Source organism: Giraffa tippelskirchi, chromosome 1 (assembly GCF_054371585.1).
Source record: "Giraffa tippelskirchi isolate mGirTip1 chromosome 1, T2T-mGirTip1v1.2.pri, whole genome shotgun sequence".
NCBI lineage: Eukaryota > Metazoa > Chordata > Mammalia > Artiodactyla > Giraffidae > Giraffa > Giraffa tippelskirchi.
Window position 1 is genome coordinate 194,132,898 of NC_137275.1, and position 26,704 is coordinate 194,159,601.

General features: G+C 41.1%; 1 protein-coding gene across 5 annotated transcripts in view; it reads right to left on the bottom strand.

Annotated features, from left to right (window-relative positions):
* Positions 1–26,704, bottom strand: part of SLC28A3 (solute carrier family 28 member 3) — a 60,830-nt gene that overhangs the window by 23,026 nt on the left and 11,100 nt on the right. Inside the window, exons 1-7 of one of the 5 annotated variants that reach the window (XM_081521093.1) lie at positions 14,075–14,480; positions 12,623–12,775; positions 11,101–11,199; positions 7,480–7,562; positions 4,492–4,583; positions 2,454–2,643; positions 1,232–1,376 (exon numbers count right to left, since the gene is read on the bottom strand). In XM_081521093.1, coding sequence (XP_081377219.1) covers positions 1,232–1,376; positions 2,454–2,643; positions 4,492–4,570 — 414 coding nt within the window. In that variant the 5' untranslated portion in view covers positions 4,571–4,583; positions 7,480–7,562; positions 11,101–11,199; positions 12,623–12,775; positions 14,075–14,480. Of the gene's footprint in view, positions 1–1,231; positions 1,377–2,453; positions 2,644–4,491; positions 4,584–7,280; positions 7,563–11,100; positions 11,200–12,622; positions 12,776–14,074; positions 14,481–26,704 lie in introns of those variants that run through there. The other 4 variants (XM_081521071.1, XM_081521082.1, XM_081521096.1 and 1 more) reach the window with 4 other exon arrangements.

Sequence of the window (26,704 nt, forward strand, 5' to 3'; positions counted from 1 at the left end):
AAGAAGAAGCGACATCTTATTAGAAAATGAATGCTGAACTCAGCATAAATTACCAGAGGATCACTATTTTCTTGGAAGCTTCTCAGATATGGCTGTGACCCACCTTCTTTCAGAGGCCAAAGCAGTTGTGAGCAAAGGATCCCTCCCTCCTTAGAATTATACTAAAAATCTCAGAATTGTACTACTACTTCTTAAACCTGAGTTTAAGCCTTCAGTCTTGGAAACGTATGTAACCATTTTGTCATGATAAAATCACTTAGACACGAAGAGTAGTTTTAGTAGAATCATTAAAGGAGGAAGGATCTGGTCTTTCTGGTCATGTGGTAAATATTAAATACATATAATTATTTTCCCATCTGGAAAATGGAAAGGCTGAACATGACTTCTCTATGTGTCCAAGGTTTGTTGATCTGACAATCTGTAAGTGAATTAAGTGAAATTCTACCCTGTGGAGGGGCTCTCATTTCACTGTAAAAGGAACCAATTAACTCTAATGCAGTCCAAGGGAGTGCAGCAGGTAAATGGACAATCAAGTGCTTTCATTTTTGGTGCAAAGATGAGTGCCCTGCAAAGAACTATGGGATTAGAGGCACAGAAAACAGTGGAGATGTTCATCTAAACAGGGAAAGCAATTTGGATCTTATCAAGTGGCTTTGGTCTTTGATTAATGCTCTTTTATTGGATCAATCACTCAGCCAGTAAAGTCTTCAAACTTTCAGCTAGTAAAGTTTGCTGTTATGAATCATATGTGAAAGTTTCAATATCTCAAAATTCTTGCCAATTTAGTGGGTTCCAGGATGATAAAACAAGGATGAGAATTGAATTCAATGTAAACAAAACTGCTAAGGACAAATTTTTGGAGTAAAATAGCCTCAACGGCAAATAGAAACTTGATAAACTGCAGAATCCAATGGTAGAATATTTTTATTTATTGGCCTGAATAGATTTGGATCAAAATGGATGAGTTTTCTTTGTATGTGTGTTTAATGGGGGGATGGGGGTACAGAAGTGGAAATCAGACTTGACAGAAGAGAATATCTCACTGGTTGAACAACTGGAAAATTACTGAGAATGAAAAATGTAGAGTAATAGAAAGGGCACCTTAGCCATTTAAAATATCATACCAAGGTAAGAAAAATATGGAATAGCAGTTCAATTCTTTCATACTCATTACTTTGAGCAATTTACACATGAGGGGAAAAAAGGAGGAAAAAAGTGATTTCATACTTACTTTGGTTGGGTGCTTGGAAAATAGAAATGTCAGGGAAGTGTACATTATGAGTCCTCCAAAAGACACCAGCTGCTGTTGGCCCAGTTTGGCAGTGTCAAAGACCAGCCAGAGAATAACTCCCAGGATCAGGCAGCCCCATATCACCCTAAGAAAACCAGGAAGGAGGCTTTGGCATCATTTGTTGTGCTAACTTGGAAATCTTAATCAGGCTTAAATATACAAACACAACATATCGAGTAACACATCCTGGCACTTGGAAATTACGCTTTTAGAAATTGCAAGAGACTCTCTTTGGGTGTAGCTAGAAAGGCACATAGTCAAAAAATGAAGCAATGTATCCCCAGTACTCCACAACTCTTGGACTCTTTGCTGGTGCAGTATTCAGAAAGGGGTCAGAGAGGAGAAAGGATGCCTGGAGAGGAAGTCTGGTGATTTCTTCCTGAGAGCTGCTGGGAATTCTCTCCTCCATTTAGGGAGATGGGTGAAGCATTATCTTCTTCCTTTCAAGGAAGAACTTGAAATGTGTCCTCTGCATTGGGGGACCCACCCAAGCCTCGGAGAGCTAAGTTGGACTTTAGACCTGGTTCTGACTCCCTGGAGAACCCAGTGGGCACAACGGGAGTGATTCAGTAGATGGCAGAGCTGGAGAGGATGCTTTATTGGGATTGTACAACACTGGTCATTAGGCCAAGAATGTGTGAACTTTCTTGGTAGATCCTATGTTGGCCATACTGGGGAGAATGAGTTCTGGGTCCTACCCTGTAGGGCCACCTGGAGACAGGGGGGCTTCCAAAGAGACAGGCTGAAAGAAAAGCCCTGAACAGTCACCTGCAGGACAGGGGTCCTATCAGAGACAGTTGATTTTACTAACTCATATCTTTCTTCCAAAAGAAGCCAGCTTCATGCCCAGAGAGGAAGTTACCCCTTCAAGTCAGAACCATTCCAACTTTTGGACAACATTTTATCATTTAGTGGCACTTGAAATGAAGGCAGTTTGTAGGGGCATTTGAGCACATCTTGCATGAATCACTGCCTGATCTAGGCCTTCATGTCCCGCTTGTAAATGAAGGTTTAAAAAAAATTTTTAATGGATTGTTCCCTGGGTTGTTTCTAGCTTCAATATCCCATCAGTGAGGAAGAAATTTCAGAATGAATCTATGGAACAGTGTTGGAAAAGACTAACATCCCTCTCAACAACAATAAAAGAACTGAGTGCATTTACCACTTCAGCCAGAACCAATGGCTGTGCAGTAGCCTTTGGCCTGGAGACAGGAACCTGGCTATCTGAGACTCATATTTGGCCATGAAGTGATCCCAGACCACAAAGAAGATGGCAACCACGGTGATCACGAAAAGAGGAAGGGCTCTGTGAAAGTTCATCACACAGGCTGCGATCACCAGGGCCAGGTAACCTGTGTAGGAAGCAAACACAGACAGTGAACATCACCAGACAGCTGGAGACTAGCCTCCAGCACTGATCTGGCTCAGCCAAGGGCAGGGCCCACCAGGAAACCGTTGAACACAGGGATGCTCTTGACATAGCTATTGGCCCTTCTGATGATAAGAATTGTATTTTGGGTTAAATTCCTTTTTTTTTTTAAATAGTCTCTCCAAGAATGCTAGAAGGACAGGGTGTCAGGTTTTTTTTTATTAAGGAAACTTCTGAATTCCTGAATCTTGATCATTGGGGCTTTTGCTTAGTGCGTGCATGCTAAGTCACTTTAGTGCTAAGTCCAATTCTGTGCAACACTATAGATTATAGCTCCCCAGCTTTTCTGTCCATGGAATTCTCCAGGCAAGAATACTGGAGTGGGCTGCCATGCCCTTCTCCAGGGGATCTTCCCAACCTATTGATTGAGCCCAGGTCTTATGCGCTGCAGGCAGATTCTTTACCATCTGAGCCTCCAGGGAAGCCTCTCGCTTAGTACTGACTACTTTTTCTGATACCCAGACTCAGCAGACGAGCTTCTACAGAGAAAGGCCAGGCACCAAAGCAACCACTGGCAAAAATTATTGAGTCTCCTGGTTTGTGGCCCAGATTTGGCCTAAACTTGCATAGGAAAATCTCTGAGTGCCACAACACCGACATGCTACAGAATCTCTAAAGGAAAGAGGTGGGTGATGACCAGGCTGATAGCTTTAGAAGAGGAGATTCTGGGATAAGAACACAAGGTTTTCCATTAAAAGTTGGCAAACACGGCTTTGTTTGCAAGTTAAATTTGGCCTGCCACTTGTTTTTGTAGGTGGCAAGTACAGTTGTATTTGTATATTTGTATTTGTAGTCTACAAATAAAGTCGCCTTGGCACATGGCCACACCATCTGCTTACTTTGTACTACAATGGCATAGCTGTGTGGTTTTGAGTATGGTCTGCAAAATACTATTTGGGCTGGTAGAAAGCAAGCAAGCATGCTTTCAACCCTGATGCTCCCTGTTCTGGCAGTGTGAGACCGGAAAACCACTGACTTCTTGGGGTCAGCCATCTTGGACTAATGTCCATGGACTTGGGTGGGAGGGATCACATTTTAGACAGGAATGTTCTTTGAAATGGGCCCTGGAGCCCTTTGTTTGGAGGGAGTCAAAGCAGAACACCTATTTATCTGTGAAGACACCCTGGTCCTGTTTTCAGGTAGGAGGAGAGGGTTTCGTGACCTTAGGCTCCTCCTCGTTCTGTGTTCATATAAAGCATTAATTGATCGGTTATATCACCCCTTCAATTAGGTTGCTGCTTTGTGATTATCACCATTTTTCCAGTTACCTGAATTTGCATTATCCAACCCTCAAATCCATACCACAATAACAAAGACCATGAGAGTAGGTGATCTAAAAAATCAGCTGCTGGCTGCATAAACAGGACGTGGGGCTTCCCCCTGGTGGCTCAGTGGCAAAGCATCTGCCTACAGTGCAAGAGATCTGGCTTCGATCCCTGGGTTGGGAAGATGCCCTGGAGGAGGGCATGGCAACCCTCTCCAGAATTCTTGCCTGGAGAATCCCATGGACAGAGGAGCCTGGCAGGCTACAGTCTATAGCATTGCAAGAGTCGGACACAACTGAAGTGATTCAGCACGCAGAACAGCTAGCTACATGGGCATTTTAAGCCGAGTCCCACCACTCAGGGGCTTTCTGGTAAAATTCTCTCCTCTCTGGATGACTCAGAGATGATTCAGGGAAGGGAAGACTTACTTGTTTTCTACAGAAAACTGATATTTGAGAAAACCTGGAAAAAGAGACATTAGTATCCCATCCCTTTTTGCTATTTACCTGCTATTAAAATGCCCCAGATGATGTACCGAAGGGTTGTTTTGTGTTCCCTACAAAAATCAGACATCCTCCCACACATCCTTTCCAGGCACCTGTAACAACACAAAGGCAAGAAGTAGGCAGATGTAAACACCACATCCACGCTAAAGCTATAGTAGATGAGGCTTTGTAATTCATCAGGCAAACAAATTCATGAGGTATGTGTCCTACAAAATAAAAACAAGAAACTCATTTCATTTTAGACCAAAATCAGCCATGGTTTGGTTCAGTCTTTGCTGAATGGATGTGCCAAGCCCTGAGGGATTATGGAGATGCAGAAAATGTGCTCCCAGAAATAAAGTAGGGGACAGGATAACCAACCAAAAGCTGAGAATGAATCATAGGATGAGACTGTTCTCACTAGGCTAGATCACCCCCTCTCTAGTGGAAGGGTGACTGTCTTCACAAGATGCTTGAAAAGTGAAGTAGGATTTTGGGGATTTGAGGGCTGTCAACCAATGGGTTGTGATATAGCTTTCTCAGGAGGTTCTGGAATTGTTGATGTCTTTGTTTCTGCCTAGAGCTTTGTTACAGGGTGCTGTGGAGTGTGCAAGCCATATGTGCATCTGATCATTTCTTCCAAGGAAGATGGTGTACACCAGTAAGGGAGTCTGGAGAGATCACAGGGTGGTACCCAAAACAACTTCTTCTCCCGGGTGTTCCCAGTCCCCCTGTGCTTGCTTTGAACCCTGGCTTCCCTGCATACACCTCTTTCCTCATTGTGCCTCCCAACACAGGCCTCTCCTCTCCTACTTGAGGCTAAATGGAAGGAATTTATTTGCACATTTACTCATGACCACTTTCAGGCCATTGGACAGGATTTCTAAAATAACTCTTTCTCCCGTATAGAAGATCCACAATCTCCAGGATCTCAAAGGACTCAGCCCCCATCTGGGACCTCCCATCCCCTTAGCAAACATTCTCCAGTTCCCCTCCCTCCAGCAGTCATGCCCACATGTCCATGTCACAGCCCCCTTCACGGTTCAGGGCACTGCTCAAGCCCTTTGCTTCCATAAAGCCTTCTTGCATTTCCTCAGACAGAGGTAGTCTTCTGCAACCTATTCCTACTACCTCCTTTGATTATGTTTTGTTATGAAGCCTTGACTGACTGTAACTTCATGGAGAATAGATGTCTGAGCCCAACATCAGCAGCTTGGACACTGAGTGCTTGACAGGCCTTTGTTGAATTCTTAGATAAATGAGATGGGAGTTCTTATTGCTTTTCTGGAACACTACAGCTGTGGGTTGGGACCCATTCGTGAGTTGTGAAGTTTGTCCTACAGTGCGTGATAACGGTCCTTAAACAAAAGAATAGGACATCTCAGAGTATATCACACATAGTGATGACAGGCATTATTTCATGAAAATTTTGTCTTATGTATGTGTATGAATAGGTGTACTGAGAATTAGTGACATTGTTCTAGAACATGTTGAGGGAATATAAGTACAATAAAGACTAAATTTTTTCATGGTCTAATTTAGGACAGGCTGCTGATACCTTGACCTCAGTTGTGGATATAGCGTTATAAAGCAGCGGTGTCAGACAGCAATATTCAGTAGAGCACATCCATCTACTCTAGGTCAGATTTATCAGATTGTTTAATTGCAGGGAGTGTGTATAGTCCATTACAGCAACCTGACACTGCAAAAAAAGGAAGTGGCTGGAAATAGTAGCTTTGGCCAGTTGGTTATCTAGGCTGAGTGACTCCAAATCTCTTGGTGGTTGTTTTTCCATCCATTAACACTGATGAAACCTGAGTACCTCTGACCACCCAAGAGAATCTCTTGGCCCCAAGAGTCAGAGATTCTTGAACTAAAATGAGGATGAAACCAAGTTCAGCTTTCCAACGTGGTAACAATTCTTTGTAAAAAGAAAATTTGTATTGGAGTATAAGCTGCTTTACAATGCTGTGTTAGTTTCTGCTGTACAGGAAAGTGAATCACCTATCTGTATATATATAACCACTCTTTTTTGGATTTCCTTCCCATTTAGGTCACCACAGAGCACTGAGTAGAGCTCCCTGTGCTATACAGCAGGTCCTCATGGTGGTAAAAATTCTTTATGATGTATATGTGACAAGAGCTTTCAATCTGAATTTTGACAAGCTCTATCTTCTGATACAAAAAAGGTTCCTCAGAGACTCAGGAATTTACACTACATTTAAATAGGAATTTAGAAAATTTACAAATACTTTAGTGTTATGATAGAGACAGTCTTGGACTAGGAATCAGAAACTGAAATTTAAATTAGCTTTTTTCCTGCTGACAAACCCTTGGCCAAGTCTGAGCTTCATTTTTCTGATCCAAAAAATAAAAATAATAATTTGCCTCTCCTGCTAATGAGTGATAAGGACTTGGAATATTTTCATGATACCACGAGGTAAGAGCAAATTTGTTGGGACTTAAAGTGAATTGGGTTTTGAGAAATCAATTGCTCATTGATTGAACATTGAGAAGATGAATTAACTACTTTTGCATGGACTGGAGCAATTAGTTGGCAATTTACAGCTTTAATTAGAAGATTGTCCTGGATATTGGGTTCCTAGGACATCAGCAATTTGAATTTACCACAATGATTATACTAGAGTTTCAGTAATTTTTCTGAAAGTGCAGTTAGGTGGGTAGTAGGGAGGGGAGATTGGTGGTGACTATCTCTGATAAATCATAATTAATGTTAAAAATTAGATGAGAATAAAAAAGTGGCAAAACCACTTTGCTTAGGAGGTGCTGTGCTGTGCTTAGTCACTTACTCCATGGACAGTAACCTGCCAGGCTCCTCTGTTCCTGGGGATTCTCCAGGCAAGAATACTAGTGTGGGTTGCCATGCCCTCTTCCAGGGGATCTTCCCAGCCCAGAGATCGAATCCAGGTCTCCCGAATTGCAGGTGGATTCTTTACTGTCTGAGCCACCAGGGAAGCCCAAGAATATTTCTATGGTCTGAACCTGTACCCTTTTCGATGTGTTTCTTGATCATCCTCCTCTTCTTCATCCTTTCTTAGAGAATCCTGCTCGATAGTGATGTGCTCTTCCACCTGGAAATCAAACATGGGGACAGAGATGGAATGATGAGAATGCTGAGCATAATGGACTCTGATCTCTTTTGCTCAGAATTTTGGCAAGGAAATTTTTCCAAATTATTTAAATTACTTTAAAATTATTATGCAAGATGATGTCTCCAATTATCAACTGCTCAGAGATTTTTCCCCTTGTCACAAAAAAATCTAGGTTCATTCATCTCTCCCTTTACTTAAAAGGAGCCATTGGTATTTTCTCCATTTCTTCAGCCAATGGGCTAATAACTCTGCTTTTAGTTCCTATCTCTACTGTAATCATTCAATTCCCACTCTGTTTTCAGACAAGTGCTAAATGAAGTTAATACCAGAGGCTACATAAATCTCCCTTTATATTCTGTCAGCCCCAGTTTCCAGAGAACTGAGACTAAGGCTGTTTTTATTTTCCTGGCAGCCCAAGGCTTGGTCTTCTCATATGAACAGTAGCTCAGCATCTTCCAAAGCTGTTAAACTACCCTTGGGAACTAGGGTTCTTCTATCAATTGGGTTAAGGGGAAATACGTCCTCACTCAACTAGCCCTTGCTCTAGTTATTAAGTGATGTATATGCCTGGGCTTCCCTGGTGGCTCAGACAGTAAAGAATCTGCCTGCAACGCAGGAGACCTGGATTCAATTCCTGGATCAGGAAGGTCCCCTGGAGAAGGGAATGACTATCCAACTCCAGTATTCTTTCCTGGAGATTTCCATGGACAGAGGCGCCTGGTGGGCTACAGTCCATGGGTCACAAAGAGTCAGACACGACCGAGCAACTTTCACCTTTTCTTTTTTGTACCTGCACTATCTTTTTCTTTGGTGGGGGGGCGGTGCAGCATGTAGGATCTTAGTTTCCCAACTAGGGATGGAACCCATGCCCCCTGCATTGGAAGCATAGAACCTTAACCACTGGACTGTCCTGCTGGGAAGTTCCAAACTGGGCTATCTTTTATGGATAGTCTTTACAAGTACTGTTGTACTCTTAAGCATCCATGACCCATTCTATTCTTGTGATGGTGGGAAGGATTTCCTACCTTCCATCATTCTGTGATAATGTCTCAAACAGGTCCAGCTATTTTAAGCAAAGGCAAAGGAAAGTTGGGAGGGAGTAGGCAGCTGTTAAGCAGTTTTGAACATGCTCAAGAGGTATACTGCCAAATCTCAGACTTAGTTTGTTGTCAGATCCCATGAGGCTTTCATTTCTCTCTAACAACAACAACAAAACCCATGGAAATTAGTTATTAGCATGTCTCTGAAAGGATCCTCAAAGATTATCTTGTCCTTTGAGGCCAAACTCCCATTATGCTCCTGATTTAGGCTGCTTCCATGTCGTGGGCTGGGCCTCAGGCACAAGGATGGTTGTAATAGAGACCAGCTGAGTCCAGGCTGCAGTTGCAAAGGTCAGGGGTTCAGAGAAGCCCTTCTCATTTTCTCCCACCTAACACCAAGCTTGGCCAAGAGAAAAAGTTTGGTAAAATTTTCACTTAAATGATCTTCATCATTATTTTCTTTGAGCAAAATTGTCCCAAGTTACCTACCATATGGAATGTCTAGCATTTCTTTGTTTTCTCTTTTGGTTTTTCCAACCTCTTTTCATCTTTGAAACAAAACAAAACAAAACAACACTACAAAACCTTCCTGACCCCACAGTCATGAGACATCTACCTTCCCTCCTTCCCTTCACAGTCAAACCACTTGAAAGAACTGTCCTTACGTTCAGAGACACTCCGTATCCTGTTCACTTCTCAATCCACTGTGACCAAACTTTTACTGAGATGGCTTCTGCTAAAGTCACTGCCAAGGTCACCTAAGGACCACTGTGACCAAACCAGTAGCTACTCCTCAGTCTTCATATTTCTGTTTACAATAATACTTAATTTTTGTTTTTGACTTTTTTTCTGAAACAATTTTTAAACCAAGACTTAAGAGCATATTTATTTAGATTCATAGCAAAATTGAGAGGAAGGTACAGTTTTCTCATATATTTTTGCCCCCTACCTCATGCCCCCTTTCCTATTACTGACTTCTCCACCAAAGTGGAACATTTGTTACAACTGATGGACCCATGAAGTCTATAGTTCACATCAGGGCTCACTCTTGATGTTGTACGTTCTATGAGCTTGGTCAAATGTTTAATAACAGGTATCAACCATTATAATATCATACAGAGTATTTTCACCATCCTAAGAATCCCCTGTGGCTATTCGTCCTTCCCTCCCTCCCATCTTGGCAGCCAGTGATCTTTTTACTGTTCCCACAGTTTGCCTTTTCCAGAATATCATATAGTTGGAACTACACAGTATGGAGTCTTTTCAGATTGCTTCATTACTTAGAAATACACATGTAATGGTCCCCCATTTCTTTTCATGTCTTGGTAGCTAATTTGTTTTTACTGCTGAATAATATTTCATTGTCTGGATGGACCACCATTCATTTATCCATTCACCTACTGAAGGATATTTTGGTTGCTTCTAGGTTTTGGAGACTATAAATCAAGCTTGTATAATCATCCATGTGCAGGCTTTTGTCTGAAAAGAAGTATTGTCTTCTCTCTCTCTCTTTTTTTTTTTGGTTGAAGAACACTTACCGTTATGAATACTTTAGAATATATTAAGTGAAATAGACAATTACCAAATAATATGAAAGCACAATCCCAATATACCTGACATGCACGTCGATGTATATGTAACTTGGATTGAAACAAGCTATATTCCAATATATTAGACACTGATTTTTTTTTTCTGGAATTACAGTTCGTTATTTGTCTTCCAAATTTTGCTGCAATAATATTTCAAATTTTCTACTTCAAATAAGTTATTCATTTATCATGAGCAAACTCCCCCTAAAATATGGCACCCAAACAAAATTACTTTTTAAAGGATGATATACATGGGTAATTTTCTCCCTTTTTAGCAGCAGAAGGTTTTTTTCGAATGAGATCCTTTCACCTATAGCTTATATAATACTGTACATCAACTATACTTCATAAAAATTTAATTAAAAAGTCTATAATCAGTGAAAATATCCTTCAAAAGTGAAGACATAATACAGATATTTTCAGGCAAACAAAAAAATAAGATCCTACCCAGAATTCAGTACATAAAAGAAATAAGAGGTTTTGTCACAGAGCACCTCAACTTGCTGTGTACAGTTAGATGTCACTAAGGAGCCCTAGGGTGTCACAAACACAGTTTTAGAGCCGTGTCTTAGAACCTTCCTCTTGTCTGCCTCATGTACTTTAAAATTGAGATGTTTTTGTTGAAGCCAGTGCTTTCTGTCTTGGGATGGAATTTGGAATGTGCAATCATGAAGTGTCAGAGCAAGCCTGGGTACTCTCTCCATCGGAGAGGACAGGTGTATAAACACAAAAATCTTTGTTTGTGCATATGTGTTTTCCTCATGACCCTGCCATATCCACTCTAATCACCATTTAACTCGTTCCTCTGTGTGCCAGACTTTCAGTCCCCATAGCTGTTGCACAGCAGTTTCCATGGTGACAGATTCACTCACGGTTTTCCAGTCATACCTGTTTGCCATTTTCATGCTCTCTGTTTTGCACAACTCTATTCCTTAGTGAGTGGTCATTTCCTGACGTGTTCTGGTTTTCAAAGCCATCTTCATCACTCTAAGAAACAGTACAGGATTGCAAAAATAAAATTTCAGAGCCAAAAAGCAAATGTTCTTTCAATGAATGATACCCAAAGACTTTAGAGAGATGCGACAACAAGGACGAAGTGTTTAGATGAGTCAGCTGATTAAAGAAAGAAACAATGAATCTTAGTACTTAAAGAAATACGATGATTATTAAAAAATTGGAAAATTTACTGTCTGTAAAAGCCACATAAGGAAAAAGATTATCTCAATCTAGAAATGTAAATCCTTTTGCTTTCTTTCCTTTTTTTTTGGCTGTGAAATCTTAGTTCCCTGACCAGGGACTGAACCCAAGCCCCTTGCAATGGAAGCACAGAGTCCTAACTACTGGACAGCCAGGGAGTTCTCTAAATCCTTTTGTTTTCTAATATAATCTAATGGTACATATGGTTCCTGGTACCAAAAATATGTTTCAGTTGAAAATTTAGATGACTTATATTTCACATATTTTTTTCCTGAAAGATATGAATGCTCTAAGTATAAGATTAACAAAAGCTTAAATGTTTTGCATTTTTCCACTTCTTTGATTATACATGTTCCTGATCAGTTTCTCTGCTTGTAATCTTTCTTTCCTTCAGATCTGTGTATAAATTCCTTCTATGCTACTCTTTCTACATAATAAAATGAGACTCCTAGCCTCTGGAGTCAACTGCACACTCCTCGGCACAGTTCAGGGTTGCTCGATCCTGTCAATCATCTTACTCTGCTCCCCTTGCAGGCACCGTGAAGGAACACCCAGCCAAATAGAACTATGTGCACTTCTCCAGGCCCTGATTAAGCTCTCCTGCCTTGTGTTTGCCATATGCTTTCTATCCTGCAAAACATCCTATAAAATATTAGCAGTTCCTTCTAAGCAAGATTTAAAGATAAAGCATAGTTCAACTACGAAAGATGATGATCTGAAAAATGCATGTGTTGTACTGAAAGTCATTACTTATATTTGAGACATGCATGATTTTTGTTGATGTTGTTATGATGGAAAAGATTGATGTGGTCCAACTTGAAGAAGACAGAAGGAAGAAGGTTGCTGGGACTAGGCTATGTAGCCTTCCAACAAGCAGAGCTAAGATGAGAGTGCAGCTTTCCAACCTCCTTTTCAACACTTCACACAGACTTTCAAATTATAAAATGAAACAAAATATAGTTAACTGTGGGCTGGATAATTTTATTCTTAGACGCTGGATTTGTGAGATGTTAAAATGTGTTTTGTTTGGTTTAAAGCATTCTCTGGTAGTAATGAGCATGATAAAAAATGCCTTCTTCTGTGAGACCAATTTGGCTTTAACTTTTTCTGATTTTTCTTTTACAAACTGAGTAGGGTTTGCTCTTGGAGGTGTGTCTTGACCCCTAGCTGCTTTTCCCACGTGTGACAAACGCTTGGCTCATTTTTCCTTTACCTTTTTGGGATGGGTCCAATCTTTCTCCCATCTCTTCCCCAACTAGCCTTTTTAGATGGCACTTCATTCCAAGTAAGGCCGCAGATAAAGAGTGTCAGATAGGTGCTTTTATCTTTTCAAGAAATGTTTCCTGCTAGCCCTGTCTGTTATGACCTTGATTTGAAAAAGAAACAAGTGTATGAGTTTGATTATTATTTTTAGCCTTGAAGTGCGTCATGTAGGATGCCCCACTGCACCACCAGGCAAGTCCCTCTGTGAGTTTCATTTTATCTTTAGATCTCTGGCTGGCCCCACAGATCTGGGGAAAAAAAGTACAATTCCAACTTGTAATGTATGTTCCAAACCTGCAGCTCCTGCTTGGAAGGCGGATTCTTCGCCTCTGAGCCATCTGGGAATCCTCTATTGAAACACAGGACTGTATGAATGTGAATAAAGTCTAACTTCCAGCACCACCTGATTTATGCATAGAAGTCTTGTGGCCAAACTGCTTTTTCTGGTGTTACAAATGCTTACACCTTACTTTAGCCCAGCTCCTTACTCATAACTTTCATGAGTGCTGAAAATTTGCTTAATAAAAAGCTAAAAATAAAACCCAACAGGAGTTGGAAAAACAGGACCTAGGTAACTGAGGGGGGTTGGTCCTTTGGGTCCCTAAAGACACAGGTGACACCGGGCAGGTCACATCTTTCTACCACTCCGTCCACCCATCTACACGACAATTTCGACTTGGTGTTCTCATGGTTCCTTTCCAACTCCTATCATTTTCTGGCTCCAAGAGCTTCTGCTTCTAGGTGCTGATTACTCCTGCCACCTAGTGGCAGAACTGGAGACTTCCTTGAGCAGCTCGGTGCAGGATGGAGCTGACCTTTATCGGGTTAATGCAAGAGGAGAGGGGTGGGGGTGGCAGTGTAGGGGTTGAGTGAGGGGTAGAGTGGGCACCTCTGGACATGTAATGGGATTGTTTTACCCCCACTATAGTACATGCTTTGGCTTTTCAGCGTTGTTCAGAAGAACAGTATCTCCCGGTTGGGGATTTCCAACAGAAACAAAGGAGGTGTTCATGGGTGTTAATTGGTGCCTGAAAAATGACCCTTAAAATACCTGTTATCTGCTTCTTTTAAAATTGGAGTCCTACATGCTATAATAGGTGGCCCATAATTACTTCTTAGCCCTTTGTTTTTTCCTCCATCTATTTAGCAATTCAGATTGAAAGATACCATAGTACACAAAGTACCAAGACTGAATTCTGAGGACATACCTGCTCCCTGAATGGGTAACAATGTTGTGGGTGTGGTGTATGAGTACTTCTAAGCAATTTAGAGCACAGCGCTTTTAACTTCTCTACTTAACCTTAGCGGCTGTTTGTCCTAAGGGGATGATCTTGGATTGGGCCCCCGCTGGAGGGCAGATCCTTGAGCCAGGAATACTTGGTGTTTGGGCTTGTTCCCCTACCTTGTCTTTTTAATCTTGCATTTCCATGTGGTTCAAGCAACTATAGATCCACAGTCGGTGTTCCAGGGAGTACAGATGGACAGAAACTTTTAAGTTAATTTCTTCTTTTCATTCAGTTTCTAAACCACACAACTAGAACATAGTCCTGAAAACTGAAGTCACCCTCCTCCCTCATGGCATCTATTTGTGGGGGGGGGGGGGATCTCCTATAGAATTTTAGCTGAACACATCGCCACCCAAAATAAAGGTGACGATTGCAAGCTTCCCTTTTAACTAGATTCTGGTCAATGAAATGTAAATAGAAGTGGAGCCCTGAGTCGGGCAACTTGGGGATGCTCCTTAAGAGATGACTGGCAGGTCCTCTTTATGCCTTCTAGCCTCTCTTCTGTCCTGCTGCCTGGTGTATGGATGGTTCCAACTGGGTCACGAACACAAAGGCCCTGTCCTTGTGATGTCAAAGTGGTGAACGAGAGGGGCCTTGGGCCCCTGGAAACCTTGAGCTTCCACTCTGCCTTTGCATGACCCACCTCCTGACTTACCTGCAGGAAACACACTTCTCCCTTGTTACTTTTGATTTTTGCTTTTATGTACACCTGAGTTTACATAATATTTAGTGGGTTCAAGATACTGCATGAAACCTTTACAGCATTTTGCATTTGATCTATAGAGGCCTGTGAGGTGACTGTTGGGATCACCCTTTTTACAGATGAGGAAACTATGGCAAAGATAAGTAAATTCCCTGACTCAGGTTGTATAACTAGAAGTACAGGAGATGGAATCTGAGTTAAGACTTTCCAACCTCAGGCCCTAATGTACTCATAGAGTTTAGCCAGTGGGCCAAGGCCTTTTGGCCTTGGGAATGTCTAAAGACATAGTAGTATACCTACAAATTGAATTCCCTTTCAATTAAGAAAGCCTGATTTAGACTCTAGCTATTAACATTAGATTAGAGTAGAAATGACAGAGATACTTAAGATTCCAGAAAGGCTAGGGTCACTTTTAAACTTGTTTTAGGTTCTGGTGGTCATTTCTTATGCCAGCATGATGGCCTTCCTACCTTAGACAGATTCTAAGTCAACTTTGCCCTTTAAATAACATGAGTGGGCACTCCTGCATTTGTGGGCAGGTCACGTCTCCATGGGGGGCTTCCCTGGTGGCTCAGATGCTAAAAAATCTGCCTGCAATGTGGGAGACTCAGATTCAATCCCCGGGTCAGGAAGATTCCCCTGGAGAAGGGAATGGCAACCCACTCCAGTATTCTTGCCTGGACAACTCCATGGACAGAGGAGCCAGGCAGGCTACAGTCCGTGGGGTCGCAAAGAGTCAGACATGACTGAGTGGCTAAGCACAGCTCATGTCTCCATGATGAGTGTGATATTCTTTCTTCTCCTAACCATGCCTGCTCCACTCACTTGGTCTCTCTCTCCCACTGTGGCCCTGATTGAACCAACATGGCTTCCATTTCTCAGCTGCAGTATCTCCATCAAGGTTCAGTATCACTATGCCAGGAGGGCCTTTCTTTCCACCTTCCTTATACAAACTGCTCTGGCCCCACATGCTCTACCTGGGGGACTGGCCTTGCTGAGGGGGGCACAGATTGGCTTTGAGACCTGGAGCAAGAACGGAAATCTTCCCCCAGGAGACTTTGATCCTAATCTTTGGCTGGACGTAGAGCATATAGGTTTATCAAAGATGAGATTTCCCAGCAGGCAAAGTGATGTTGACAGGACCTCCAGGAGTTGCTGTGAAGTTCCTTAATTTGTTCTAGGGCTTGGCATTACATAGCAAGTTTTAGGAAGTGTTTGATAATATACCTTGGGTGGAGGGTTTTATACTGCCAAAACAGATTAGATTGGTGATCTAGGTTGCTTATTTTATTTTCCATTTATTTAATATGTATATAAGAGTGTGGTGGTAGTGGTGGTTTAGTCGCTATGTCTGACTCTTATAACCCCATGGGCTGTAACCCGCCATGCTCCTCTCTCAGTGGAAATTTCCCACGCAAGAATACTGGAGTGGGTTGCCATTTCCTTCTCCAATGTGTGTGTATCTATTTCCAAATCTCTGCCCACCTTTAATGCAAACTTCCTCAAAGTGTCTTTCATGCTATGCAGCCCAGGCCCTAGGCATAGAAAGTGGTTTTTAGCTGTACAGGCTAGTAGTATTTTCTCAACAGGATACCACAAAGGCCCACAGCAAAACCAGATAGTGGACAAAGCAGACTGAGGGTCACCGCTTTCCTTGCTTTGATTTAATCCCTGTGTTTCCATACCAACACCTGAGAGCTGAAGGACATTTGCCTGATTTATCTCTGTGTTTGTTTATCTTTGTGTTTGTTTCCTGGTGTTTGGCAGAAATGCTCTACAGCTGTGCTGGGGGAGATATATGCTTGGAGAGATGTATATACAGTGGTCAACCACCCAGAGCTGGCTCTGATGTGACCACAGGAAGGTGCCTGCAAAGATGAAACTTGGAGGTATCCAAGGGTTACCTTGGCTTCATCACCCAGAGCGGGGGTTTGTACTCTGCTAGGTGCAATTGGTGCTCTGTGCAACGGAGTGCGGAAGACTGAGCATGCCCTGGTTGCCCCTGGAAATCTCCACCCCCTTCCTAGAGCCCGATGACCTGTCTGCCTCCTGGTCCTGGGAATTCCCTGACTGCTCTCCCTCTAGGAAGGAGGTACCTTTAGAATGTGAGCTCCCCTTCTCTATTCTCTGGCAGTTGAATAACAGCCTGTCTTGCTTGCACCAAACTCAGTTTCATTATTGGCAGCATAAACCTGGGCAGCAAAGAACTCCCTGACCAAGCCAGGAGTGCTTCAGTTTGACTAAAGCCCCAAGAGGGGTGGCCTTGTGTCTAATTTGGTAACGGAAGCAACAGCGTGGTACCTTCTGAAAGGCAGGGACACCTTAAATATTGCCACGGATGTTGAAGTCCCAATGCCTGCAACGAAAATGGGAATGTGATGTCATTTGGACTTGGGACTGGGTAAATCTTTATTTTACCCCCTGGACTCTGAGCTGAGAAGCCAGATACTCTGTTTTTTGTTCTCTGGTGAGTACCAAGTGCCCAGCACAGTGCCAGGCACAGAAGTGCTCAACGACTGTTTTAGAATCTTACACTAACAGATAAAACGGTGTCTCTACGAGTGGTAACCCACATGAAGTGACTCAGATGGTAAAGAATCTGCCTGCAACACAGGAGACTAGGGTTTCATCCCTGGGTCAAGAAGGTCCCCTGGAGAAGGGCATGGCAACCCACTCCAGTATTCTTGCCTGGAGAATCCCATGGACAGAGGAGCCTGGTGGGCTACAGTCCATTGGGTCACAAAGAATCAGACAAAATTGAGCGACTAACACTACTAGTGGTGGGGGCTAGCACAAGGCTGCTCTCTGTACTTCCTTAAGAAGGTCATCTTGTGTTCTGATATTCTTAGCCCTAAGTGTCTAAGTGAAGGTGTCACTAATACATCTCCAATTTCGGCTGCTGTTTTGAGTTTCTTCAAGTGATCTAACCTTTCTGTATCCATTTCTCTGAACACGGATTAGGACTATATTAGAGCAACTACCTCAAAGAGTAACTTAGAATTCCAAAATGCAATACAAATAAATCATAGGCAATGACTCAGCATAAATCTCAGGCAACTGCTTCTTGGGATATTGATAAATTATCTATATGAATTGTGGCTGCATTATGATTAAAAAGCTTGAGTTCCATAGTCACACTTGGGTTCAAATCCAGCCTTAATTTCTTAAGGCCTCATACTCTGTTACATGGGAATGCAGCATTCTTTACCTAACTAGGGGGGCTGTGTGACAAGTCTGGTGCCACTCATAGTAAGTACTTGTTGACTTTATTATTTTTTTTTCATGTTAATTTTATGGTTTAGTTTGCTATTTGTTTGCTTGTTCTGGGGCATTTAGTCACTTTGTCCTCTTATCAAAATTTGGCTTGTAAAAGTCAACATCTATTTTGTGAATCTAATTTCTTCAAATTACCATTATCCCCCCCAACCCCCACCACTTATCCACCTATCGATCTATCTATCATCTATTTAAAAAATCTACAAATGTCAACTATGTTAAGACTATTCCTGGGACTTCCCTGGTGGACCAGTGGTTAAGACACTGCCTTCCAAGGCCAGGGGCGTGGGTTCGATCCTGGGTTGGAGAGCTAAGATCACATATGCTTTGAGGTGCAGCCACAATAAAATGAAATTTTAAAAAGGCCATTACTTTCTAAGATTTTCTTCCAAGTTGCATGAACATTGCCTTGGAATGGTTGCATTTTCAAAGGCAGTATTCCAGAAACCTCTAAACTTCACCTATTGCTCCTGACCCTCTTGACTCATGCAACCTCTGGCTCAAGTCTTGGGTTTACGTAATCCTTAATGTGAGGTGATGGGCACTGGCTAGACTGCTCCTCTGTGAAACGTTTCAGTTTTTCCTGCCAAGCCTGTGTGGGTTGACAGATTGGGTGCAATATCGTGGGAGGAAAGCACCTGACCAGCCTGGGGTTCTTTGTCACACTGCTCTGGCACAATCCTCTGCTACCTCTGAATGCTCTAATGGGAGCTCTGAGTTGGGTGCAAGGTGTCAGGGCTACAGAACACTGATGACATTCTCCCCTCATGATCTTTGTGAGCCAGAGGCAAGGGGAACCTCTAAGGATAGAAATATAAGGAAAAGTAGAAAGAGGCAGAGTTCTGTCCCTGGAGGAGAAAAATTAGAGGAAGGTCTTACTTGTTGGATTAAAAAGAATACATTTAAACATGCAAATACTCATGGACTATGACTTCTGTGAACTTTCTTTTTAAGAAATTTTTTTTTTTGACGTGGACCATTTTTAATGTCTGTATTGAATATATTACAAAATTGCTTCTGTTTTGTGGTGTTTTTTTTTTTTTTTTTGCTTTTTTAAAAAATTTATTTATTTTAGTTGGAGGCTAATCACTTTACAATATTGTGGTGGTTTTTGCCATTCATTGACATGAATTAGTTTTTTGGCCATGAGATATGTGGAATCTTAACTCCCTAGCCAGGGGACAGACTTACATCCGATGCATTGGAAGGCGAAGTCTCAACCACTGGACCACCAGGGAAGGCCCTGGTGAGCTTTCTTGGGGAAACTTCTCAAGGAAAAACTAGCCAAATGGAGACATTTTGGCAAAATAAGTGATAGTATGTTTTGAATCTTTTTTTAATGAATCAAAATCCAAAACAATTTAGGGATTAAGATTCCAGAACAAATTATAAACATTATAACCCCTACTAATGTAGAAAAAATGATCAGAGCACTGCTTGAGGGAGGAGGAAATAAAAAGTTCAATGGTAGGCTAAGTAGGCCTGTTTCCTCAACTTTTAGTTTCTGGAACTGGAAGAGATTTTAAGTAGCAGTGTTTAAAGTAGGAAGGTAAATGCTAAAACACATATAGTTAGCTAAAATCAAGTGATGGAAGAGAAGGAAATAAAATATTGGAAAGTAGAAAATACACAAATTTTGTGATCATTCACAATTTTAAGTTGGTTATAAAAGGAACCATTAAAATAAACAAACAAATACATCTTCAGAAGAAACCAAACAAAAATAAACCAAACCAAACAACGCAAAGATTAAAAAAAATTACAACCTGAAATATGATGAGAGGAGCTTTTTTTTTTTCTTGGAAGTCGCTCAGTTGTGTCTGATTCTTTGACAGTATATGGTCCATGGAATTCTCCAGGCCAGAATACTGGAGTGGGTAGCCTTTCCCTTCTCCAGGGGATTTTCCCAACCCAGGGATTGAACCCAGGTCTCCCACATTGCTGGTGGATTCTTTACCAACTGAGCCACAAGGGAAAGCCAAGAATACTGTAGTGGGTAGCCTATCCCTTCTCCAGTGGATCTTCTCGACCCAGGAATTGAACTGGGGTCTCCTGCATTGTAGGAGGATTCTTTACCAACTGAGCTATCAGGGAGAGGAGCTAAGAGCAAGCAAATCAGTTTGAGTCAGATAGAACAACAGAACACAACCATATACTGAAAATGGCTCAGTGGTCATCATCTTAATCAATCCAGGCTGAATAGAGCACAAAAGTTTCAATGACTATGTCCAAAAAAATACCAGCGGTCAGGGTACACTCACACTCTTTAATGTATGGCCATCTACATATAAGCGGCATGGATTAATAAGGGAAACAGGGAGAAAAATTTAGACATGTTTAGAAAGAGGTTGAGAGAACTCTTTCAGTCTATGGCACATCAAATGGGAAAGTAAGGATAAAGGAAAATCAAAATAACAACAAAGAATAGAAATCTAACATCTCTTGAACTCCAATAAAAAAATATATTGGTGGCGAGATGGCTAGTTGTCCCCAAAATCTATTCTTCCCCATTTCCTTTAGAAATACAACTCTGAATTTTAGCAGGACCTATGATTTCCCAGAAAAGGGCATGTTTCCTAACCTCCCAGCAGTTATGATGAAGTCTGCCTTTGTGATTGAAGCTATTTGCAACTTCTGGGAGCTGTTCTAGGGCAGGACAGTGGGTGGAGCTGACGGAGCCATTTCAGAATGTTTTTAAAAACATAAGATTAAATATATAGGATTAAAAGGAAGCCAATTATATTGAAATACCAGTTATTAAAATATTGAAATTATTTTGTGATAAGATAACACATATGCATCTCTATTAACACATTATAAAACAAGGAAGAAAAACCCAATCAAGGTCCAGTGGCAAGTTCCAATAACCATATTAATTTCAATGCCATGGATGCAAATTATGCAACAGATACGAATTCTTTTTTCTACTTGTATTTATTAACTTAATGTAGTGAGGCTCCGGTCACATACATTTCAAACATGGGGTTCGACCTCCCCTTGGTCTATGGAGTGGAATGTGCTCCTTTCTCATCAGGCCCATTGGGAAGGTTTCCCCACCCACTCTCCAGCTCATGTATCTCTTAGTTATGAAGCCACCATAAATGAATACATCTGGGAGAATATGGACCTTTTTTTTTTAATCTTATTTGTCGCTGGAGGTCCTGGTTTTACATCTGATTCTATTCACATTAACATCCAGTAAATCTACTAGTGCGGTAAATCACACAATGCCCAGGAATAAAGAACTTTGCATTTGATTCTTATAGATTCTTGAAATAAAGAGAAAATGAGTGATGGTTAAGCTTCCTGCTTAATTGTCTGAGGTTGACATCATACAATTTTCTAAATGACTTTTTTTCTATCAGAAATCATCCGAGTCCTGGGTAATATTTAAAAGGTGAAATGCAGGTTATTTTCCAGCGTAATTCTGGAACCCGACCAGACCAAGCTCAGGTAGACTGGAGAGTGGTTGTTGCATGCAATGTCCACTTGGTGGTGCTACGCCACTAATGCTGCTAGATAGAGGTGCCACAAAGGCCAACCCAAGGGCCCCTCTGATTCTGGCAGTCTGGAAGCTGGTAAAAACCATTACCGTGACCTCATTTTTATGTATTCTGAATGCTTACTTAATATCCTGTCTAGAGTGATTCTATCTAATAAATAAATCCAGTCGTTGGTAAAAAGCATGCTGAGATCACTGACCAAATCTGGGACAAACTGAATACCAAAAAGTAAAAAATATGAATAAAGTCTGTAACTTACTCACGTCAAAAAATAAGGTGGAGTGACAGATGGATACAGGAGAGCATAGATGAAGAAATATGTGATTAATTTCAGTAAAATATAGATTGTAGGTGATGTGTTCACCATGAAACTCTCAACTTTTCTGTATGTTTGAAAGATTTCATAATATAATGTTGGTAATTAATTATAAAATGATGAATAAAAAGGAATGTTAGTCCACAGTGATATTCAAAAAGAGAGAAATATGAAAAAAAGGGAAGTTCATTCTTTTCAAAAGAAAAGAACGGGGTAAGGAATATTGACAAAATGAAAGTCAACATTTTGCAACTCCTAAGGTAATAATTGATTGAGGAAAAGGTCATCAGTGGATGCAAAAACCATGGGGTGAAATGTACTGGGGAACTAAATACTCACACAGCTGAAGAATCACTGCTCAGACCACTTGCTAATTAGAAAGAGAAAAATGTAACTTCATAATGGAATAGTCTACCAAGTCATCCCAATAGTGGAGTTAAATTTCTCTAGCACACATACGTGTATGTTTTCCTTTTTTCACATATGGTTTCTAGATCCTGGAACTAGCTAAAAGTCATATACATGTAGAATTGTACTCTCCTAGACATTGCTGCCCTTCTGCTGAGCTGTCTTTCACTCTTATCTTAGTGTTTGATACCCGTACTTGATAATGTGTGATTATTTCAGCCTGGTTCCAATTTCCTGTTATTGTTTCTATTGCCTTTCTTTGACTTAAGTTGATTGTTTAAATATTTGAGGACACTCCCACAAGGGCTCCTAAGATACACTTGAGAGGGAGAGGTCTCAAGACACCCACAGAGAAGCTAATCCTAAGAACAATAATATGACAACTTCTGTACTACTTATTCTGGGTCGGGCACAGGGCTCTGTGCTTTCCCACGAACTACCTTACTCAATCCCCTTTGCCCTTGATTTTCTAACATTTGCATCTTCATTAATTTTTTTGTTATGTGAAGTCAAGAATTCTCCCATTAAAAACCAGTTTTCTATCTGCACTTACTGGTTGCTATGGTCTGAATGTTTGCGTCCCCTCAAAACTCATTATGTTGAAATTCTAACCCCCAAAGATGATGGTATTAGGAAGTGGGGCCTTCAAGAGTTGCTTGAGTCATGCTCTAATGATTGGGAATAATTAGTGTCCTTGTGAAAGTAAGCCCACAGAAATCCCCACCCCTTCCACGACATGAGGACACAGGGATTTCAAGGGTGCTCACTAAAAAACAGGAAGAATGCTCACACTAGAACCATGACCAGGCTGACACCTTGATCTTGGGCTTCCAGTCTTCAGATATAAATTTCTGTTATCTTTAAGCTACTGAGCCTGTGGCATTTTGTTACAGCAGCCTGATTAGATAAGATACTGGTTCTATTTTTTGCCTCATATTTATTCTTTAACCCATGCTGAACTGGCTTTCATTCCTACCATGCTAGAAATCACCCTTGCTAAAGTAAATCAATGATTTCCATTTCCCTAAGTCCAGTTTTCATCGTACACAGTGGACCAGGTACTGTTTGAAATATTCTTGTCCCTGACTTCTGTGACCACATTTTGTTCGTTCTCCCCTACCATCTGGGCTTCTTCTCTTGTATCGTATAAGCCTTTTCACTCAACCCTTAACTGTTATGTACATTTCCTTGGGGCTCCCTCCCCAGCACTCTCATTTACTCCTTTAACAAATACTTACTGTGCACCTACTATGGCAGAGACACTGTATTAGTTACTCAGCATTGCATATACAGTCCCTCTTCTCAGGAAGTTTAGAGGGAAACCTGTCAACCATAAATTATTTAACTGATCATTTCATTACAGTCAGTATACTAGCTAGTGATAGTGCTCAGTCACTCAGTTGTGTCTGACTCTGTGGCCCCGTGGACTGTAGCCTGCTAGGCTCCTCTGTCCATGGGATTACCCAGGCAAGAATGCTGGAGTGGGTTGCGATTTCCTCCTCCAGAGGATCTTCCTGACCCAGGGATCAAATGTGTCTCCTACATTGGTGGGTGGGTTCTTTATCACTAAAACCACCTGAGAAGCCCCGTAGTTGGTATAAAGACTATTGGAAAGTTCAAGAAACCACTGCAACAGATCGATTGGAATAAACTTGGCTGTGTCTGAAATTCCAAAGATTCAACCCATTTAATCACAGGGGGAACCAGAAATGCTCTTATAAGCAAAACATCTGCTCACATTTGAGAAAAAAATTAATAAACAAGAACAAAATCCTTTTGAATTTCTCAGTTGAAATTAAGGTTCTTCTTATTCTCATTTCCTTCTCTGAAGTGTTTCACTAGGCAAATCTCTAGTCTGTCTGAAGGGATCAAAATTTAGGTGGCGAGGTGATTGCAGATTGTGTTTTGTTTATAAAAATGCTTTTACCTTGTGCCATGAGGCGGCTGGTGGTCTTTCTGTAGGGCTCCTGATTGTCAAAGATCAAAAGATTAAGAGATGTTGGCTATCTATATTTTGTTGCAACTTTTAAATGTACCTTGAACTTCCAAACCATATCATTCCAGCCTGGTAGGACAAATACTCTTGGATCTTTGATCAAAACCTGGAATGATAGATTTAATAGAAGGCAAAAAAATAAAATCACTTTCTCCTTATCCCAACTGTAACAAGATTGTGACTCCATCAAGAGTTCCATCAATGTTGAAGCCCAAGTGGTTGGTTGGTTCTGGTATTAGAACGCAAGTTGGAATTATATAATTCTTTGAAACTTGGGGTCTGTGTTCTTTATTATACATGGCCTAAAAACATTGTTCTGTCTCTGTTATTACCTGTCACCCACACTTCTAGGGTTTGTTGTTGTTGTTGTTCTTGTTGCTATTTTTGTTGTTAACCTGTCCTCTCTTAGAGTTCTAGACCTTCTTGGTTCCCTCTTCTCCCTATCTAGACAGTTTCAATTTTAGAATGATTCACAGTCTAAGAGGTAATTTGTTATACATGTCCTATGCCTTATGGCATCCAAACACCAAACAAAAGGATAAACACCCCCTTCCCCCTTTTATAAACAGAACCCACACAGATATCCATGTATAATAAAGCCCCACATATTCAGAGCTGTGGCTAATTATTAAGGTGGCATTTTCAATTGGTGACAAAGCTGATGTAAGCAGTAAGAGTGTCTCATTTAGTAATGACATCAGAACCTCTTCGTGAAATTTTGGCTGTGTAAAGTACATTTTAAGAGGGTGCATAAGTCAGTATAGTAGAGGGGTCCTATAAAGGCATCTAAACTTGCTATGAATGCTAATTGCTCCTTGAAGTCATGGGTAGACAGTGGCTCTGCTCTAAACTACATTTTAGCAATTGCGTTTTTTTTCTGATTATATTTTTAACGTACTTTGATGTTTATGCTGATGAGTTTTTAATGTACTTTTGGAGATACTTCAGTCCTGTGTACTCTTCTGACGTCAGAAAAGCACCCCTGGTTGTTTGTATTCTGATCGTGTAATCAGCCTACCACAGGCTTTCAGGTACAACAAAGTAATTAATATTGTACAAGTGAAAAGTACTTCTGCTATAAAAGTAGTTTGAAAAATGAGAAATTATTTAAAATGGTTACAGAATACAAGTTAATTTCCTTTCCCCACTCATGTCTGCTTTACCAGCAAAAGCCTCACTTATTTCTCATTGTGAAATTCTTGGAAAATGTGTTTAATTCTCTTAAATACACTCAGTACTAAAAAGTCTGTATTTCTTATTTTGGTAAGTATGGTAAATTCTGTTGAATACAGATTACAAGGTGCAATCAAAGGATGGTGAGGACCTTTCCCACTGTACCTCTTGAGCTGTCTGATTTTTTTTCTCCAGTGTTTTGTTTTACACAGGTTTTGAATTTCTTAACTTTTATTGTGTGTACTAAATACTGCATATGTTCTGTTCTGATTGCTTACTACCAATAAAAGACCTGTTAATCACACATACAGAAAAATTAAAATTAAGTATGGTCTAATACTTATACAAAAACTGTGAAGAATATAACACTTGTCTGTGAAGCAATTTGGCCGGACAAATCACTAAACGACTTTATTCTTTCAATTAATTTCTTAGTTTCATTTATAAAATTAACAGCAGAAAACATAGCTTCAGCTCTTCATTGATGTCTGTTACTGGAGTAAGAGTGAGAAGGAAGAAAAGGGAAAGAGGGGAGAAGAGATGCAGGTGGTATCAAGAGACACTGGATATCATCAATGATACCTTCATCTTGTCACTTCATCTTGTCATACCTTGAATAGCCCCTAAGCTAGTCAAAATCCTGCCTTGCTTTTGCAACCATTGGTTTATATAGTGGGTGTTACAACTTGGGACCTTCCTGCAAGTTCAGTGAAATCAACCCCAAGTCTACTTTCGGTTCCTGCTTCGGCCACTCTCCAGCACTCTTCATGTAAAGGTGTGTTTCAGGGACTTCCCTGGTGGTCCAGTGGTTAGGATTCTGAGCTTCCCCTGCAGGGGGCCCAGATTCAATCCTTGGTCAGGGAACTAAGATCCCACAAGCTATGCGATGTGAAAAACAAGACAAAACAAAAAACCAAACAGGTTGTTTTATGCCAAATCCTTAATCACCTGCAGGATAAAGTCTGGGTCAGTCATGCCTGATTCTTGAGTTATTGTAGGGAGTTATGGTCATTTATTTCTAAATATTATCCTTACTTAGAACTGCAGTATGTTATACTGGTGGATAGCATGTCATTATGTCGGAGGCATTTGAATTTGCTCACAACTGGAAACATTTTGGTTTTTGGCTTCCCTGGTAGCTCAGCTGGTAAAGAATCTGCCTGCAGTGTGGGAGATCTAGGTTCAGTCCCTGGGTTGGGAACATCCCCTGGAGAAGGAAACGGCCACTCACTCCAGTATTCTAGCCTGGAGAATTCCATGGACTGTATAGTCCACGGGGTCACAAAGAGTTGAACACAACTGAGCGACTTTCACTTCACTTCAAAATTACCTTAGCCATTAAGCACTTCTTTCCACAGAGTGCTAATTAAG